Below are 15772 nucleotides of genomic sequence, written 5' to 3'. Positions count from 1 at the left end.
ACAATAGGTTGATTTGGGAGTGAGTTAACCTTTAAAAGCTAAACAATGTAGAACTTCAATTTTGGCCAAATATTGAGATGACCAATTAGATATAAAACTTAATAAATTTAATTGTCTTCAAATCAGGCAAATGTGCTAATTAGTTTTTAAAAGTAATAACTGTTGTGCCTTGACCTTAACACAACCACAATGTAGGCACAAAAAGAAGCAGCAAGGCCAGAAATGAACTTGCTTTTATTTCACTCAGCAATAACACATGAATATTATCTTTGTGTTCTTACCTAAAGTTTTGCAAAAGGCAAAAACAATCAAGAAGGTTGTGCTCCTTTGCTATTGTAATGTAGTCAGCACATGACTCATTGTACCCCAGCAGGAGACTAAACCCAAGCATAATCTCATGGCTATCTAATGCAAATCCTCTGTGAAAAAGCAGCTGACGCAGTTCTGCTGATAATAGGAAAACAGTCAAGGTGTCCTTTGAAGTTTGTTTCCTTGCATCTCTTTGACTCCCCTTTGCAGGAGTTGTGAAATGGCAAAAAAAACAAAAAAAAAAACACTGTTTACACTTTTAAGCTGTTTTTAGTTGCTGGATCATCCAGTGATTTATTTTAGCTAAAGTCGGTTTATCAAGGTAAACTCTAGATGTGGCTGGGCTGAATGTTAATGCTAGGAAGTGCCCATTGGCTACGTGACATCATGTCGCCCTAGAAACCCTTTATGATCAAAACTAAAGGCACACAATACTTTGTGCAATGTGCTTTCTTGTGCTTTTGTATTGATGTTACTCCTGCTTGACGTCTGAACTCAACAATGACTTAATGGACCTCGATTTCAGACATCCACTCTTTCCAGTCTGATGAACTAAATGCTCAGCCTTATTGCGCTGCCTTACTATACATTAATATTTTATTGCAATAGTACAGTCTCTCTGAACAGATTACTACAGTTGTTTAATGGTGAGCTTCAGATATTTTTTTTTTACCTCCCTTAATACCCTGCAAAATAAACGTGGATCCTCTCTGAGCCTTGTTCATCGCACTCATTCTGAAAAATGCAGTCGTTGCTCTGACTGTAGATAAGTTTAGCCAATTTATCCATCTACTCTTCTATAACTACATTAAAATGCTTCCATTGGCCTCATTTTTCCAGTAAAATGTTTTCACAATAAAATTACATTTTATATAGTTTACATTTACAAAGTTGTATAAGATGCCTTTTTTACAGTTCTAGACTATTTTTATCTTGTTACGAGTAACGGCAAAAACTTTCCTTTTAGATTAAAAAGTTGCCAATCCCTGGATTAGGACAGAATCAGTGTGCCAAACCCTAATTTAAATCACTGTCTCCAACCTAATATTCAGGAATTGCACCAGTATATTAGCTAACTTATTAATAGGACATCTATTACTGACTTTTCTGGTTTGTCTGTCGCTCCTAATGCTTAACCAACTGAATTTATGCTCATGGGCAATGATGTACGGCAGTTTTATAAAATAGTTGTATTAATAAACATTTAACATTTAATAAACATAGCTATTTGTTTTAAAGAAGCCCATCTGTTGCTCAGGACCAGCAAACAGTATGTCTATAATTGGTTTGAGACTTTGACTCCTCCAAAATGTATTTTTGACCTTGACTAATCTAACTTAAAGGCTGAACTTTGATCACGTTGACCTCCCTTTTTTGTGAACAATTTTGGTGTTACTACACTATAATAAACTAGACTAATGTTCTCCGACCTGGTTAAACAAGTCTTGATGGATTCAATGGTTCAGTCCAAATCTCTGAACTCAGCTTGTCTCTTTGGAAGCACGCGCTCCTGAGGGAGGAGTCGTCACAAAAGACTGACAACCCAATCAGAATCAGACTTGGGGTAGCATCGCACCTATTCGCAGTTTCGCTTCGCACTGTTTGCCTAATTTGTGCCGTTTGCATCGCTCAAAATGCGTCGTTCGCATCACCGCCCATTAATTCGCTCGTATTGTGCCTTTACATAGGGGAACATGTACATAACTTGCTCCATTCACCTTGTTCATGTTCGATGTGAATGCACCTTTAGACAACCAACAAAAAATGGATTCTCCAGTTGTTTTTTTCTTTAACACTTTCTTTAGATGTCAGGGAGAGATTGGGAAATGTGAACAAGCTTGTTCTGTTGGGCGTTTTAAAGTAGGACCAAAGTGCAGACAAGAGCTAGGAAGCAACATCATGGAAGAAGGTTTATTGAAAACCAAAGTTACAGATAAGGCCCAAGGATAACAAGACATTGAAAACGGTCAACATAAGAGTAGGAACCAGCATTGAACAATGAAACCCAGTGAACATATATACAGAGGATGCGATCATTGACCCGGTAATCAGCATGAATAATTTGCTGACTGACTTTCTGCTTTAACCTTGTCTCAGTAATGTTATTTTCCTTTAACTCTCAGTTGAGAATCTTCTCACGGTTCCTTACGTTCAGATCTCTGTTTTGGATTCTTCTCTTTTCACGTAGAGGTGTTTTCTTCCATCCCTTGCGGAGACAGAGGTTGACCTTTTTCTTCATTACAGGCCCATTGATCCTCCTCTGTGGCCGAGGGCCTTTTTAAGGATAGGCCCTTATTGCTGAGCTGCTGTGTGAAAACAATCCAACTGTGGGGATAAACACGACGAGGACCCCAACAGTTTAGATGGAAACAGGGTGTGGCGAGAGAACTAACTGAGGAATACAAATCTGTGGATACGGGAATCCAGGAGGTCACGGGGGGGTTACGCTCCGGTATGTGTAATTGTTGTGGTTGACTATCTGACACGTACAGTGGATCCGTTTCCCTCGACCATCACTTGTCGCTTCAGCTGCAGCAGATCAGAGGTCAGGTTAGTGAGCCGGGGGTGGATCATGCAAATGCAGGTAACCTGTGGCTGGATGGGAGAGTTTGCAGAAAGGAGAAGAGAGTGGAAGAGGAAAAGAAACATCCGTAAGGGAGGAAGAATGTTATAGAAGGGTGTATTGTATCTCTTCATGTGTTTGCCTTAAAATAAAGAGCAAATAAACTTTTTAAGGTTTAGATTTCTTTTTATTGTAAAAAAAGAGGGGAATTAAGAAAGATGCAAATGAATGAATGAATGTTGTTCTGCCAGAAATGGGAGGGGGGGGGGGGTTGTTTATTAGGATATCTGCTGGAGGTTTCCAACATAAGAAGCTTTAGTGGGATGCAGATGTTTCCCACCTTGTCCTTGGATACAGTGTTTATTTCCCAGGAGCTTTTTTACTTGTTTTCACATTTCAAAGACAAACTACAATATGTTTTATTGGGTTTTTATGTGACAGACCTACACAAAGGGGTACATAACTGCCGAGTGGAAATGCGTTTCTACTGATGGAAATCAGGAAAGTTGTGGCTTGCGTTTGTGTTCAGTCTTCTTGAGTCTATACCGCAGGACCACAGTTCGCTTGATATGCAGAAATGATTTGTCACTTCTATGGATGCAATTTATCAATTAATGAGTTAATCTGAGGTTTATTGATCTTATCGATTGGCTAACAATCTGAATTTTCTTTTGTATCACGAGGGTCTTTCCATAAGATAAATGGATTTTATAATATGCTGAATTTAAGAGAGGCACATAATTATTTTTTAACACTTTATTGTGCGACCTGTAATAAATACTGACTGAATAGACGAAAAACGTAGGTTTTCTTCACATTATTAAACTTAGACATCTATAAAATACAATACAGGAACCTATTAGGTTATTAAATAGAAATAAATAAGATGATTAGAATAAAACATGTGAAACACTTATAATCCCCACTAAAGCCCTCACCAATAACTGCTTACTGGCATCAGGTCTTTTTCTATCATGTTAAAACTTGAGTTTTTTTGTTGTTTTTTTGCATCATCACATCATTCCTTTCTGAACAAATCAATGAGTTTTGGTTTAAAAGTTGATGCTGCTCTGCCATGCAGTACAGCTGAATATGGCACTATTTAGGTGGTAAGTGTTTATATTTAACAAAAACTACATAAAGTGCATTTTGTCTCTGTGTCGTAATTAAATAGTGTAAAATAATCCCACAACAGACTGCGTTGGGACCGTTTCACGTTCCTGTTCTGGCATCGCTCTGCCATAATTATTTCTTTTACAACTAACATGGTCTTGCTTTGCTGAAGGATGATCAGCAACGCCCTCTTCTGGATGGTGGCCATACTACAACAGTGAAGGAATGTCCATATAGCAGGTTTTCTCACTTAATCGGATGGAACAAACTTGAATCTAATAAACCATTAACTGACAATTAATCATATGTTGATTGTTAGTCACTACCAGTTTGCAATTCGAGAGAATAATTTTCCCATTTGTTCTTATAATGATCCAAACTTAGATTAGATCCAACCGAACATCAATGTTCAAGTTGATTCGGAATAGGATTTAGGTTTTAACTTTGGTTTTTAGGTTTGAACCTAACCCTTTGGTTTTAGGTTTGAACTTTGACTAGGCCATTCTAACATCACTATACTTTGAGCTAAACCATACTATTGCACCTTAAGGTTATTGTCCTGCTGGAAGGTGAGCGTCTTCCGCAGTTTGAAGTGTTTTGCCGCCTCTGTTCAGCTGCAAACCTTAAGTGACGTAGCTTTCGTCATCGGTACATGTCTACTAGGGTTCGCTAAGTATGGACAAAAAATTGTGCCAACCAATAGGTGGCGCCAAACATAGTAGGTGAAGAAATCAGTGTAAACAAGGATACCAAAACTGATATATTTTTCAGGTATTTTCTTCTTCTGCATAAACCAGTACATTATCACCCCCTAAGAGGATACAATGAAAAGCTTATATCTCTGAGCTCAACATTGTTACGCTGAACAAAAAACAATATCAATTGCAGGCGACGCGTGGCTTTGCGATGGAGCGGGAGCTTGTGCGCGAAGTCAAAGCGGCTAACGGACGCAGAACAGTATCAAAAATCTTAAACAGGTTTTCTACCAGGCCTGAGTTGTATTTAGCACCATCTGTTTTCCCATCAACTCTTACCAACTTCCCTGTCCCTACTGGAGAAAAACACTCTTGCCTTTCAGGGTTGTGTCGGACCATCTGGCTTCCACCACATGGTTTGTGGCAAACTCAGCAACTTTTTATTGCTTCCTTATTATTCTTAGTACAGGTTCATTACCCAGCATCGGGTGTGAGATCTGCTTGGACTAAATAACTGTTGTGTTGCCTCTTACGAAACTCTTTTTAAAAACTAATTTCAGACACCAGAATATGCTTTCATTCTCCCATTCTGAAACCAGAAGCAGCAGCTCTTTCTGAATGAAGCCATTGAGGCAATAGACCTGGTGGAAATATGCCAGATTAGCATAATGTGAATGGTACGGTGTGTGGAAGTGTCTGCTACCCTGGAAGCAGAAGTGGGTCATGCTACATTTCCATATTTCACACGTATAGTTAACCCCAGACTGATATTATGTGCTGAATTATTGATGCTCAGTCATTATGTTCAAGGCATTCAATTTTAATAAGCGTTGTAAATGAAGATGGTTCGCTAATGAAAGAAGCTTCATCTCGTTTGGGGCCTTCAGGGGAGGTTCTGATGGAGTTAAAGCATCAAAAACAAACTACAAAGAGAAATTCCGATGACTTTGTCTGACTCCCGTGGTTCTTTTTGTCTCCTCGCAGATGATACCAAGATTGCGCTGCATCTCCGAGACAACCAAGGTAAGTCTTCAAAAATAGAATATAATAAGGACCCTGACAGTGGCTGCTGTTTGAAAAAGCAGTTTTCAAAACCATCTCATCAAATGTCTCATTTCCTGCTTGAGAGAAAATGCAAATCCATGGCTTTCTATCACACTTTTCAGTGCCTAAAAAAAACGCGTGCATCAAAACCAGCAGAGTGCTGGCGCTCCGAGGATATTTTTGCATTTATTCTCCGTACATTGAACCTTTTTATCACCCTATACGAGGCTGTAATGCTATTCAAGGTGAAAAGGGTGTGTGAGGAAGATGCAGGGACACACAGCTCAGGCACTGAAGGTAGGTGAGATAACCGAGATAATAGAGAGGACCGCTTCCCACCTGCCAGCAAATGTTCCACCTTTTCCATGAGTCTGGGGCTGGTTATAAGGCTGCTGCTGCTGCTGCTTAGGGGGAGGAATATTTCCAACATTTTGCCAGATTAAGAGCTGTAGGGCTTTAGGCTGTTGATTGGAAGAAAACAAGACATTTAAATATTTTAATACAAAAAAAACGAGTGAGTCAACAATGATAAAGCTTAATGAGTGACCGCTGATCTGTAGCGTTCAAGAAATCACAGATTTCAGAAAGCAATTCTGCTTTTTAGATCGGTGATATGTGCATAGACAATTGAATGATGCAAGCTAATCTAAGGGAGAGCTAATTAGCAATTGGCTCGATCCACTCAGTTTTTTCATTATAACCTGTTTTCTTTTCTTTTCGGTTTCAAAAGGCTTTGAAACTACATATTACCTCTTGTCTTGACCAAAGCTGTTAAAAGCTGTCTGTAAAGCATTCTTCTTCTCCTCCTCGCTCTTTCTCTAGTAATAAAAACTTAAGATTTTCAATGTTGGTTGAAACATTTTTATGGCATCTTCGAATTAAATGCATCAATGCCATATTTGTAATTACCTTTTTGTTGTTGGTCTCGTCACTGTGGATATTTTCTGGCCCTGATGCTCCCTTAATAATAAAATGGTTGGTTAAATCGACCAAATCAGCCAGCCTCCTACATCCCTATATCTCTATCCTGGTTTTTGTGGCTCCAGATTAAAGCGTCTCTACAGGCGTACAGTCTGAATCCTGATGGACTCCTGATTTCCGATCATCCCTGCATCTCAGTCACTCACCCCCCCTGCCATAACCTTTCAATACGGCAGATCAGAAGCCCGTTACGCAATTTGGCCTTCCTGATGAAACACAAAACGACTCTCCTACTACATATTACCGATAAACTCAAATAAAAAGAAAAGCTCTCCGTCTTCAAAGTGCAAAGTGCAATCGTTTTTGCTTCAGGTGAAGAATTTATCCATAAGTTATTAATATATCCCAGCGATTGTTTGCACAAAATGGCTGCTCTGACCTACAGTGTTGCACACTTGGAGGAATCTGTTGGACAGGTTTGATTTCCACCCTGTTGTTCTGTGCGTTGGAAATGAATGAGGCAGGGAGCCAGGGGAGAGCTCGGTGGGCTGACACGCTCTATGCTGCCTACAGCTGCTAATTAAAGGCTGAGAGAAGCCTGGGGGGAGGTTGTCAGGGGGCACACAGAGGGAAAAAAAATAGACGTGGCCTGGCCCTGCTGTACATCTGCAGAATGCATGTATTACATTATTTTACATTTTTGTTTTCTTTCTCTCTTTTACTGCATGTAAATGAGAACGGAGCGGATTCTTAGCACTAAAGGTTTTATTTTCACTGATAAATTGCAACAACAGAAAAATAAAATGCTGCAGGTGTGTTTCTCCTGAAATTAGGCTCCCTCAATTTAAAAATGATGGGTTAAGGTTTACAGGAAGCTGTATCACAACATCTGCTGATTCTAGCATCAACATGATTCTAAAGTGACCCACAGACCCGACAAAACGTTCACACTGTTACGGGTTTAAAGTCCATCTTTTAAAGGCTACAGTAGGACAACAAATCGCTTGAAGCGAGAAAAATGCAGGATACAGTTTAAGTTGCCTTTTTCAACACATTCATGTCTGAATAAATTCCTCTACTTGTAAAATTGCTGAAAGCCTGAGTTCTTTTAAATCAAGATTAAAACCCCATTTGTTTTGGATTGCCTTTGGCTGTTCTAGTTAAACTGTTAGTTGAAACATCATTATCTTAAGTTTGTAGTCCAACTATTTTTAAAATCATTAATATTTCATTTTAGTTTCCATTTTCTCATGTTTTGTTTTGTTTAAATCTTTCTACATTTTATTCCAACTTGCTTTTATTCTGTTTTTATTCTGTACCCAATATTTTAATCATGTAAAGCACTTTGCATTGTCCTTGTACTGAAATGTGCAATGCAAATAAATGTGCCTTGCCTTGAAATGCAGGAGCACCACTGTTTTCTATAGGGTGAAAATATTAATTTAAGGGCACATTGAACGTTTATTATGATTGCCCCCTAGTGGTTTTTAGCAAAACTGCAACAAAATCTATATCTTTTTTGGGGGAAAAAAGAAAAGAAATGCATAGTGGCTGCAAGAAATGAAAGTATCGGTTTCTTTGTCAGTTATGCCGGCCGACAGCGCCGTCAACAGAGTGCCTGGCACGCATCCTCTGCACACCGGCCTGATCCTCGGCATCCTGCTGGTGATGCTGGTCATGATTGCCGGCGTGCTGATCACGGTCTACGTGTACCATCACCCCACCTCTGCAGCCAGCCTCTTCCTCATCGAGGTGAGCAGTAGCAGAAACATCAGGCTAAAAACCCTGGCTGGACTTTTTACTGTCATGCTTTTATTATTTCTTAGTCGTTTCTGTCGGAGAAGCAAACGTGACTTTATTTGTTTTTTATTTATTTATTTGCCCACAAACTAATTACTACTGAGGTCTGTTTCTCAAACATCGGTCTTGCCAGTGTAATAGTAACAATATGTGTCTGTTGTATAAAATACTAATATTAAAGTGGCTGATTTCAGTTGTGCTTAGTATGATTTAAATTAAACAACATCTTATGATTTATATCTAGCTGTGGTTTTGGATACAGGCTTTATAGCTCCCTACCTTGGGTGGGATAATAATGACTAAATAAATTTGCTCAGGGAAAAAGGTTTTCAGTCTTTGCCGGGTACCGGGACTGGGCATCCCATGGCCTCTGTAAGAAAATATGGCTGCACACCACGGGTGGCTGATGATGCTGAAGTTAGGGTCTGATTTGTACCTTATGACGCAGCGCTGCATTCAAGGGCTGTTTCTTATGGCGTTAGGAGTGTATTTAGACGGTCTAGATCTTGATTTGGATTGAGTCAAGCATGAAAAACACATCATATTGACTAGGAAAGCTGTGACTGAATATTGGTAACTCAAATAAATATGTTTAAAATCTCTAAAATCCAAGATAAACCCCAAGATAGGCATTTAGGAATAGTGCAGGGGGAAACATGCTTCTGCTAAACCCTCGGCCACTTGTTATAATTGACTGAGCCGTTAGTTTTTATAGCAAAAGTCCTGAAGGAGAGCGTTGGTCCATCAGTTTGTGACCTGAAGCTGAAGGGTACTTAGATTATGCAGCAGGGCGACGACTTAAAGCACACCAGCGAGTCCACTTTGAATAAAGTAAATGTCTTAGATTGGCCTAGTAAAATTCAGTTCAGATGCCGTGGCAGACTGTTCCTCCTTGGACTGAATTAATGTTGTTTTGTATGTAGTTTTATTTTTCTTTTATGAATAAAATGACACCCCCGTTTGGTGCTCCTGGACAGTAACCTTTGAATTCTGTTTTTGTTTCTTCTTCTCTTTTCTTATATCTTCATGCGTGTCCTCTCCCACCCAACCCCCGCAGAGACGCCCGAGCAAGTGGCCGGCCATGAAATTTCGCCGGGGTTCGGGTCATCCGGCGTATGCGGAGGTGGAGCCGGTGGGCCATGAGAAGGAGGGCTTCATCGAGTCTGAGCAGTGCTGAGGGAGGAGGTGAGGCATCCTCACCCCTACCTGATCCCTCCCCCTTGACCCATCCCGCGCGGGACCTCCAGCTTCAGCAGAAGCTTCTCGCCCGGAACCTCCGGGATTGACCGACCGGTTAAGGAGCTTTGGTAAAACGCTGAATTTGGCCCTTTTTAGAGCTACAGGAAACCCACCAAACGGCTCCGGTCGGTGAGGAACAGACTTGCAGAGGACACGGGGGAGGGGACAGCACTGAGACGTCAGCATTCAGCTGGCAGCGGTGAGCATTTCTGGTTGCTATCATGCTGCCATGGAGGCATTGGACTGACTGGTTATTTTTTGTCCAAGGGGAAAAAAAGCAAAGGAAACCTATACAATATATATTTTCAGAACCAATACAGAATATGTGAACAGAGATTTCCACTTGACTGTCGGTGGAGTTATAAGCCTTTTGTATATCCATCAGGTTTATACTAGTTTTCATTTCTATTCCAGTCTGTTCTTTGTTTCTTTTGCTATTTTCAGCACGAATAGGGGTGGCGCATTTCTCCGGACGCACTGCCGGTATTGCTTTTCAATACCACAGCAGACGTAATTGACTTTTCCACAGCCTGCTCTGCTGTGCCATGCGACGTGAGCTGAACTGTCACTGAGATCAATCAGAGCTCTGAACTCATTCTTTTTTTTCTTTTTTTTCTCCAATTCGTTTTATGATGATTGGCTGGGGAAGTTTTATGCTTTTTTTTCTCGTTTGTTTTTGGGGGGTGTTTTCATGGGTGATGGGAACTTCTTTTATTTTGGGTTTTCATTACTGCCCTGCCCTTTTGTCCCCGACTAGAATTTGCACAGTTGTTTTTTTTTTTTTCCCCCTTTTCATTTTCATGCACATTTGTCGTTTTTGCAAATTTACAAGACAGGCGCTTGTGAGTGTGAATATATTTTCTGAAGTGTAAGTGATTCGTGTGTCTGAATACAGAGGAGTAGTTAACGGTACTGATGGGATATCTGCTTGCGTTATGGGTGTTGATGTTTGAGCTGGCTCTGTAGAGGGGATTTCTATATTCAGAGGTACAGAGGAGGTGCAGTCGGATCTTTACATACACTCATCATGATCATGAATGATCAAGATTTTAGACTTTTAGTATCTTTACATGTTGTACAAACAACTCAATTTACTTTTAAGAGCAGCAATTGGTCATACACGTTTGAATATACTGTAGATACTCTTTAATTCATAGTAACATTTGGTTAAACCTCAACAGGAGGCAAATTGACCACCTGCCAACAACAACCTTCTGTCATAATTCTGATTGAATATTTCATAATATGGCAGAACTGGGAGCACACTCTTCCTTTTGGGCATACTCCTCAAATTTCAGCAGGATTTATTAAGGCAATATTAGAAGCTCTCTGTTGCCCTGCTTTATTTATTCCAAAATCAGCTTTATGTGTGCTAAGGGTCACTTTCCAGTTCCATCTTGAGGTAAAGCTGAAGAAGGAAGAACTAGCTCTCCGTCGTTGTTCTATCCACCTTGTGCAATGCGTCAGTACCACCAGCAGCACGACAGCATGATGGTGCCACCACCATGCTAGACAGCAAGTGAAAATTTCTTAGGCTTGAAAGACTTGCCTCGACTCCTTCAAAGATCCTTCCGGTCAATGATGCCGGATAGTTCAACTTTTGCCTAATTTGAATTTGATGTGGATTTTTCTCTAACCCACACAGTGAAAATTATGCACACCCAAACTAATTTTTGATTAAATCTCCTATCGCAAGTTGCACCTCAATCCCAGGCTTTTTGGAGCCATCGCTAACCGTTTGGTGTAACACTGGCTGCATATTTGGCCACAAGTTCCTAATCCTAAGGGTTCAGGTCATCTTAAAGTTGACCCGCACTATTTACTCCAAAATCACATTTTATATCTGGGATCATATTGAAGTTTAACTTTAACAGTCTAACTATTGATTGGTGCTTGGTGACTGGTAGAGTTTTAATTTTGATAGCCCAAAGTTCTTGTCATTAAAGACAACGTGTTAAATCTTTCAGAGCAGGGTTTTCTATGATGATCAACACCCCCTCTGTCCATTGGGACTATGTTACTTAAAGCTGTGGACGGTAAAATGGCTGTTCCGGTTGTTTCCTGTTTAATGTATTAAGCCTGAATGGTAATGCACATCCTGAGCAGTTTTCCTGCATCTAGGGGTCACTGCTTGGTTCTTTTTCTAAGCCTCACCAAAGTGGTGGCACATCCAGATAACTTGCTCTGGAGTAAACTAGTTTGAACTTGGTAAATCTTGTGTAAATCTGCCATTTCTTCTTTATAGAGCTTCACTAAGTTCTGTGGACTTTCCCACACTTCTGCGTTTTGGTCAGTGAATCGTGTGACGCCAAACAAATCCTTTTTAAGTTGGCAAAGAGGAACTACAAGCTATAGTTGATCCTGATCACCAAACAGAAATGAATTGGGGCCTTCGGCATTACATGTTGAAAAATGTAGGTCAACATGTACATGTTTTAGCCTGCGTGTGTATAATCTTGACCATGTGTGCAGAAAATCCACAATGGAGTTTCAAAATAAGCTCAAAAATAATGTCACATTTTAGAAATGTGATGAATGTATGTGAACTTCTGGCCACAGCTTTATCTGAAAACAAAAGACTCTGATTGAAGTTTTATCAAATTCAAAAAACTGCTTCATTTTCCCGTTACACAGCAGGAAATAAGCAGCTCTGTCTGATTTTAACAGTTTATCCTCTTAAACATAAAATGTATATATCAAACCAAAACATTAGCAGATTCAGGTAACTCATGGGACACATTTATATTATAGCAGTGATGGTACTGAAAGACATTTTTTTTTATTTTCTGAGTGGCCTTTTTTTCTTCAACTTTTTTACTTAAACGTGAACGCTGTCTTGTTTGTGTTGCTGTCACAGATCAATACGTAAGCCAGACATTAATTTTTGTTGTTTTACACCAATGAATGTGGACTCATTGTCGAGACGCTCAAAATCAATATCCTGGAATTCTCTCTGCAACACAAAAAGTGCAATGTTACATCTGTTCAGGACACAGAAAATGCATAAACTTTCTAGTCGTTTTGATGTTTATTTCTGTTAACACCATGTTGCCAACACATTGAAACCAAAGAGTAATCAGCATGACAGTGGAAAACATTTTCCCTCACAGCCTCCACACCTTACAACTCAGCTGCCGTAAGAACTATGGTAGAGAACTGTTACGATAATCGGAAGCTATTTTCTGTGTAGCTAAAAAAGTATTCTTTAAATACACCTAGATACACACCAGTTGTGACTAATAACCAGCTTTTCACTGAGATTATTTTGTTCATAGGAATTTAAAAACATTACAAAGACAAGATTGACAAATCTACAGACGCCACACTATAATGTTTTGGTTAAGCTAAAACTAACAGCTTCCTGAGGGGAAAAAAAAACTGAATAAAGCATAAATCATACATTTTTGTATTCAATACTAACTCATGTTTTGATTTCAAGTCAGGTGACATTAATATATTTTTGTTTAAAGGACTTTAAAAAACAGTGAAGACAAAATTAGCTATAGCTATGGAAGCTAGCTAACAAAGCTTTTAGTTTAGGCTAATGCTAGCTGTTCTTTAAGGTTAACACAGGAAAATAACATATGTTAATATCAAATACTAGTTAAATTAAGAAAAAAAAATTCTAGGATTTTAAAGACATTATATAGGCAACATTGGCTCTAACTATGGAAGTTAGGAATCTACTCCTTTGGCTAATGCTGGTAGTGCTTCAATGTATCTGGTAAAGTTCACCAAAAACCCAATCAGTATGACCCAATAATGTGTAAAATACTGGTATTTTCACCTAAAAAAATAAATAATAATGTTCCTAAATTAAGAATGTTGTTTAATTAAAAATAATTTGCTTTTTTTGTTCTTTTGTTTTTTCAAATTTATGGCCACAAAAAAACTATTAAATATCTTGAATGGCGCTTAACCGTGCAGCAGACAAGATATTATTTACCCAAACTGTTAGGTGTATTTGGAATTTTAACAATGGATATTTTGCCAAGTTTATTTTGAGTAACCAATTTACTTTTCATCCTTTTTTTTCTCAAAAAAAATGTTTGTGACATAAAACAGAATCTTAAGGCTCCGAAATGCTTTGAATATTCCCTCTTATACAAAACTGATATCTGCTAATTATGAATATTTATGGTCTTTTATCTACAAAAAGTCATTCATGCATTCTATTTGAATTTGGAAGTCACAATTGGCCCTTGATCTTAGAGCTTTGACCCATAACATCTGATCCTCATACACTGGTGATGCCAGATGTGTCAGAAAGTATATGTCCATAATCTTTTCTGTTAAACAAGCTACACCAGGACCATCTGCCGACGTTCCAGGAAGAGTCTCCATCAATCCATTTTAAACTTGTGCTATTTAGATGCTTTGATGCTTCCAACAAAACTACCTGCAGCTGAAGTCAAGTAATCTGTTCTTTTTTCTGCGACACCAGACTCCAATGTGTGTTAAAGCAACCAAATGGCATCTTTCAATTGAGAAAACATGTTTTGGCACTCCCAATTTGAATTAACCTTGAGACAAAGTATCTCTGTACACCTATCAACGCTATTTATTTGTGTTACATCCACTAACATATCAATATTCAGTCTGTAAAAACTACCTAACAGACAGACCATCATATTTAATAGTCCTTTTGGGAAATTTGCATTTCTGTAAAGATGAAGACAATGTTCCCAGTTTTGTGGCCCTATTGGGAGCGCCACAACATTCTTAAATATTAACGTTTCCAAACGTTAGTTCATAAATCTAAATTAATCAAACAAAATACATTCATATTTTCACCATCCACTGATAAATTTAAGTTTTACTCCAGAACAAATTACACAAATAGAAAGAGGAACTAAGAGGGATGGTTTAGCACTGTTTTGTTTTTTTTATTCTTTTGTCTTCTTTACACCCAAAGATACTTAGAAATCCTGTATAAACACCAAAACTGGAAACTGCCGACTGTTTAAACTTTATGCACATCCTGATATTATATTGATCACTGAGTAAACCCATAACCCATAATGCGCGTTTAATTATGTGAAGGAGAGAGCTGGAGTTTTAGGTTAATGAAGCGGCTTCTCCATGCCTTCAGGTATGTTTTAACGGCATTACCGTGGTTCCTCTGGATAGATGGCTCCTTACAAGTGCTTGCCTCTCCTTGTTTTGCTCTTCCCCCTGAAACTGCAAGGCATTTATAATAACAGTCAAAAGGCAGTTGGAGGGAGTGATTGACGCCTCTTGTGTTAACAGACCTTTACAGAGGCTACAACACTTGATCTAACAGAAACAGGAGCTTGTTTCGCTGGAACTTGGTAAATGGATTTTACTTCCATTGTTGGAAACATCCGGCTTGACGCGTGAACAAAGTGGAGGTGAGAGATGGTACTGATGCTGTGTGTTACTTCCTCCAGTGTTAGACAAAATGTTGAGGTATGACAAATATCCACAAAAAGAAATGTTATTTTTTTCTGTGATCCTGTTTATTTACATTATAGCAGTTCATAGTACACAAAATCACTCAGTATCAGCTGTCTGTAATTTCTGTAACTACTGTTGTTTTGATTACATTTGAAATAAACAAATTGCGAAAAGCAGCTGTCTTTGAAATCTGTCCGTCTTCTAAGCCCTGTCTATATTTTGTGTAATTTAACATAAATGCCTTTGGATTGCAGAAAGTATTACCTTCGGTGTATATTTATTTTTTGCCAACAGATGTTTAATAAAGCTCAGATTTCCCTCAATTATAATGCAGGAAGACATGAAGTCAAGATTTTAGTTGCCTTAACGGCCCATAATTTGCTCATTATAAAATGTTCTAATTCTTCAAATTATAAAATTGCTCTAGAAGAGTGAGAGTGAACATTGCACAGTCTACAGGGTTCCTTCACATTTTTTATGTAAAGGTTCAAGACTGAACTTTTCAGACTCCCTAAATGGTTATTTCAAGAGAGCAGCCTTTAAGTATGAAATCTACAAAAAGAAACTAGGAGGAAGGACACAAGGAAATGAAGGAACCACAGAACAATGTAAAGGAGAAAGGAAGGTAAAGACTGAAAGGCACAAGGAAGGAAGGGAGGTAGGACCCAAT

At 38.8% G+C, this 15772-nt stretch overlaps 1 protein-coding gene across 1 annotated transcript in view; it reads left to right on the top strand.

Moving 5' to 3' along the window:
* The window catches only part of plxdc2 (plexin domain containing 2), a 136360-nt gene extending 121082 nt beyond the window's left edge, over window positions 1-15278 (top strand). The window contains exons 12-14 of the mRNA XM_036125709.1: window positions 5665-5703; window positions 8231-8397; window positions 9503-15278. Coding sequence (XP_035981602.1) covers window positions 5665-5703; window positions 8231-8397; window positions 9503-9622 — 326 coding nt within the window. The 3' untranslated portion in view covers window positions 9623-15278. The remainder of the gene's footprint in view (window positions 1-5664; window positions 5704-8230; window positions 8398-9502) is intronic.
* The last annotated feature ends 494 nt before the right edge of the window (window positions 15279-15772 follow it).

Source organism: Fundulus heteroclitus, chromosome 21 (assembly GCF_011125445.2).
Source record: "Fundulus heteroclitus isolate FHET01 chromosome 21, MU-UCD_Fhet_4.1, whole genome shotgun sequence".
NCBI lineage: Eukaryota > Metazoa > Chordata > Actinopteri > Cyprinodontiformes > Fundulidae > Fundulus > Fundulus heteroclitus.
This window is presented reverse-complemented; position numbering and strand designations above follow the sequence as displayed.